This window comes from Macrobrachium nipponense, chromosome 45 (genome assembly GCF_015104395.2).
Source record: "Macrobrachium nipponense isolate FS-2020 chromosome 45, ASM1510439v2, whole genome shotgun sequence".
In the NCBI taxonomy this organism is placed as follows: domain Eukaryota; kingdom Metazoa; phylum Arthropoda; class Malacostraca; order Decapoda; family Palaemonidae; genus Macrobrachium; species Macrobrachium nipponense.
Window position 1 is genome coordinate 8,126,238 of NC_061105.1, and position 4,851 is coordinate 8,131,088.

Sequence of the window (4,851 nt, forward strand, 5' to 3'; positions counted from 1 at the left end):
TATATAAAAATGCCCAAAAAATGACCATTTCTCCTTTCCAGTTCCCCGTCTAGACATCCACGACGGGCGAGGGCAGGCCATCCAGGAGAAATTCTACGAGGTCGGGTCGGGCATCGACCTGAGGTGCTCGGGTCAGCACGTGCCCAAGGACAGCATCGTGTGGTTCGGCGGCGGTGACACGAGAATCGTCCATGCCCCGGAGGCAGGGGTCAGGTAATGCCCCAGAAAGTGGCCGTTTTCACACAGCATTTGTTTTTTTTTTGTTTTTTTAAATAATGTTGGCTAATGTAGAGATATTTATTTATTTAGTTTTGTCACTGTGGGATGTTTTTGGGATACTGGGACAGAAGTGGGATCTTTTAAGGTGTCAAATGCAGACGGGATACACGGGTACACACAAACATAAATACGCACGCACACACATATATGTATATCTATTTATATATATGTTTATACATATATTGTAATGTGTATTTAGTCATAAATATGTCTAACAATCTTCTATTGGAATCCTCAGATAATAATAATAATAATAATCCAATAATAATAATAATAATAATAATAATAATAATAATAATAATAATAATAATAATAATAATAATAATAATAATAATAATAATAAATCCTTTATCCCAACCCCAATACGTGCCAGTGATATTTATTCACAGTTGCCTTGAACAACTATAAAATAATAATAATAATAATAATAATAATAATAATAATAATAATAATAATAATAATAATAATAATAATAATAATAATAATAATAAATAAAAATAATAATAATAAATCCTTTATCCCAACCCCAATACAATCTATATCATACTTGTCTTAAAAAACAACAATAACAATAAAAACAACACCATCTGACCTGACCTTCTACCCACCCCAGCCTGGAGAACTCCGTGGGCGAGGGCGGGCCCGTCTCCATACTCAAAGTGAAGGAGGTCGCCGTGAAGGACTCCGGAAACTACTCCTGTAGCGCGCCGGAAGCGGAACCGGCCACCGTCCGGATACAAGTGCTCGACGGTAAGGAAGCGCCGGATACAAGTTCTGGAATGTTAGAGAGAGCAGAATGTGGGTGGGGGGGTGGGGTGGGGGGGTGTTTAATAGTGATTGATAGACACACTGTATATATATACACATATAAATATTTTATTTTATATATATATGTATATAATTATTTGCATAAATATATACATACATATATATATTATACATATATATATATATATATATATATATATATTATATATATCTATATATAAATATATATATATATATATATATATATATATATATATATTTATATGTATATATAATATATATATATATATATATATATATATGTATGTATGTATGTATGTATATAATAATATGAATATTCACATATAAATTGCATGTATTTGTGTTCATACATATATTAACAATGGATGATATACAGTATGCAACTTCGTAAAGACTGAATATATTTCTACGCATACAAACACGTAGAGCAGAATGCTAAGTTATTAAATATATTAACATTAAATAAATAAGCAAATGGCAAATTTTATTCAGAAGGGAAAAAAATTCCAGAAAGAATTATTTTCCAAAATTTTTTTTAAAATCTTGACATTTCAGAATCATTCTTTCAGATATAATCCAGTGGAGATTAAACTTGTTTAAGTGAAAGTACTGACATTCTAAAATGAATGATTTCTTTCTCAGCCGCTTCTCCTAACTTATTTTTTTTTCTTCTATTTCCCAGGGGAGAGCTCAGCAGCCATGCAGCATTCCACCAACGGGGGGGAACACCTGCATATTTACTGCGAAACAATACTACCACTGGGACTCCTAGTATTGGTTCTCATTTGTCTGCCTTAAGCCATCTCCTCCTTCCCCCACCACAAGCACAGCGTGCCATCTTGATTTTTTTTTTTTTTCGTCTCGGGCGCCATCTTGAGATTTCATCCACCTTGCACGCCATCTTGAAATATTTTGGTTCTCATCTGCCATCTTGATTTTTTCTTCGTCTCTGGCGCCATCTTGAGATATCATTCATCTTGCACGCCATATTGATATTGTTTTGGTCTCATGTATGCTTGATTTTTTCATCTCCACCTCATGCTCCATCTTGATTTTTTTTTTTCATCTCTAATGTCATCTAGAATTTCATTTATCACCTTGTATGCCATCTTAATTTTTTATCTCATCCATCATTTTGATTTCAATTTCATCCAGTCCACTTGATTTTTTTCATCTCGTCGGCCATCTTGATTTCAATTTCATCCAGTGCACATGATTTTTTTTTCATCTGCCATCTTGATCTCAATTTCATCCAGTCTACTTGACTTTTTCATCTTGTCCGCCATCTTGATTTCAATTTTATCCAGTGCACTTGACTTTTTCATTTCGTCTGCCATCTTGATTTCAATTTTATCCAGTGCACTCTTTTTCATTTCGTCTGCCATCTTGATCTCAATTTTATCCAGTGCACTTGACTTTTTCATTTCGTCTGCCATCTTGATTTCAATTTTATCCAGTGCACTTGACTTTTTCATTTCGTCTGCCATCTTGATCTCAATTTTATCCAGTGCACTTGACTTTTTCATTTTGTCTGCCATCTTGATTTCAATTTTATCCAGTGCACTCTTTTTCATTTCGTCTGCCATCTTGATCTCAATTTCATCCAGTACACTTGATTTTTTTCTTTTCGTCTGCCATCTTGATCTCAATTTCATGCAGTCTACTTGACTTTTTCATCTTGTCTGCCATCTTGATCTCAATTTCATCCAGTGCGCCATCTTGTTTTTATTTTTTCCCAATGAAATCTCCAGCGCCAACAGAGGGGAGGAAACCTGTTCTTTTGATACCTGCTTGAGGAATCTCTCCAACGGTGGAGGAGGACGAGATGAAGGAGGAGCCTGTGCTTTAGCTCGAGGACCCTCGAGGACGTCCTCTCCCACCCCTCAAACTCCCCTCCCGCCTCCCTCAACCCCGTGGTTGTGTGTTTGTATCATAAACTTACTACTATGTCCAGTGTGAAGTGACCAACGGTCTGTGTTCATGACGTGACGTTATCTGACAAGAATTCAGGAGCCGCTGAAGAGGAGATAAAAAAAAAAAAATCACGATGCTGAATCTCAATCAAGAATAGAAAATGGACTCTCGGCTCTTCTCCCCCGTGATGACGTCAGCTCAAAAGATGAATCAGTGTCAAAATAAGCTAGGTTTAAGTGCGTGTGCGTGTGTGTGTATGTGTGTGTAACGATATAAGAGCTGAAACCAAGGTTCCCCTCGTAGACATTTAAATTTAAGGAAGGATCTGCGAGGAAAGAAAGTTGAATGTATTATTAAAAAGCTCAAGTTGTTGTGTTTATTACCTAGTACTATACGGAACACAAAATTGATGCTGCAAAACGTGCATTCGCGTGAAAATGAACAGATTTACCTTTAGTCACAACATACAAATAGAGACAGACAGGCTTCTGAAGGCCACTGGATACCTATAAATGGTTTTTCTAAAATGATTTACCCGTTACTTCGCACATCTATATAAAAAAAATCGAGAAGACTATACGATGAAACAACCCCGTCAATCTAGTGATATTGTAAATTATCACCAATCGATTTAAAAAAGCAAAATAAACCTAGGTAATCTGCGTACGGTGTCATATCTGTCCAGTAAGTTACGTATAGGAGCGAGAGAAAGAGCCCGTGCTGTCATAGGGCCAGCAAAATCTACTATAACAACAAAAGTGCAAAAAAAAAAAAAAAAAAATACTTTTTGGAATGCTGATTTGGAATTTTGAGAGACGGCCAACTGTTCTTGACTCCATTCCTTGCAAAGTGAGTTTTTTTTTTCAAGATGTGGTACAATTATGCTTAAGAATATCGCCTTTTGGAGTCAATATTTAACCCCCGAAAAAGCCAGTGTCCTGATCGAGACGGTAAGAAATCATCCGCGTTCTCTGGTACACGTTTAATTATATACGTTAGTTTAACCAGACCACTGAGCTGATTAACAGCTCTCCTAGGGCTGGCCCGAAGGATTAGGAACCAATCTACATAGCGGGGAATCGAACTCTTGGCTACCGAATCGGTAGGTGAGCACGCAAACCACTCGTCCAAAGAGGAACTTGGTATATACAATTAGAATGACGGTAGCTGGAATATGATCGAGCAAAAGATATTCAAGCCATATTTTTTTTCTTTTTCAACAAAATGTGAGAAATAACTACACTCCGCCAGAAAAATCTAACTCGACATTTTCCCTTCAATTGAAAATATATCGAAGAACTTGGAATTTTCAAAGCGTGCGGGAAATAATTGTTTTTTAAAAAGAATATGAAGCAAAATTTGACGTCGTATTTCTTAAAAATAAATAGATAAAAAAAACCAAGGGAAAATACTTGCACTTTTCCAGAACATTCTCGCTCAAGTTATTTCTTGAATTTTGTATATTGGAAAAATTGGACAAAGTTTTCAGTGCCAGTTCAGCATTAAAATGACTCAATAATCTAAAAATAATATTATGTACAACACTATTTCAAAAACGATAATGATTTTTTATGAAGGAAATATTATTGGAAACTAATAAAACATGGAAGATAGACGATTGGAACACCCATAAATGGAAAATACAGTGGGCAAAAATATAGAAATATATAAATATATTATATATATATATTATATATAATATATGTATAATATATATATATTATGTATATATATATATATATATATAGATATATTATATACTTAATTTTATATATATACTTTTATTTCTATAATTTTGGCATCTCTATTTTCCATCAGGTTATGGGTGTTCCAAATCGTCTAATCATATATATATCAAAATATATTATA

General features: G+C 34.6%; 1 protein-coding gene across 1 annotated transcript in view; it reads left to right on the forward strand.

The window, feature by feature from the left end:
• The window catches only part of LOC135214366 (opioid-binding protein/cell adhesion molecule-like), an 83,108-nt gene extending 78,481 nt beyond the window's left edge, over positions 1–4,627 (forward strand). Inside the window, exons 6-8 of the mRNA XM_064248596.1 lie at positions 42–213; positions 893–1,029; positions 1,751–4,627. Coding sequence (XP_064104666.1) covers positions 42–213; positions 893–1,029; positions 1,751–1,866 — 425 coding nt within the window. The 3' untranslated portion in view covers positions 1,867–4,627. The remainder of the gene's footprint in view (positions 1–41; positions 214–892; positions 1,030–1,750) is intronic.
• Positions 4,628–4,851: the final 224 nt, after the last annotated feature.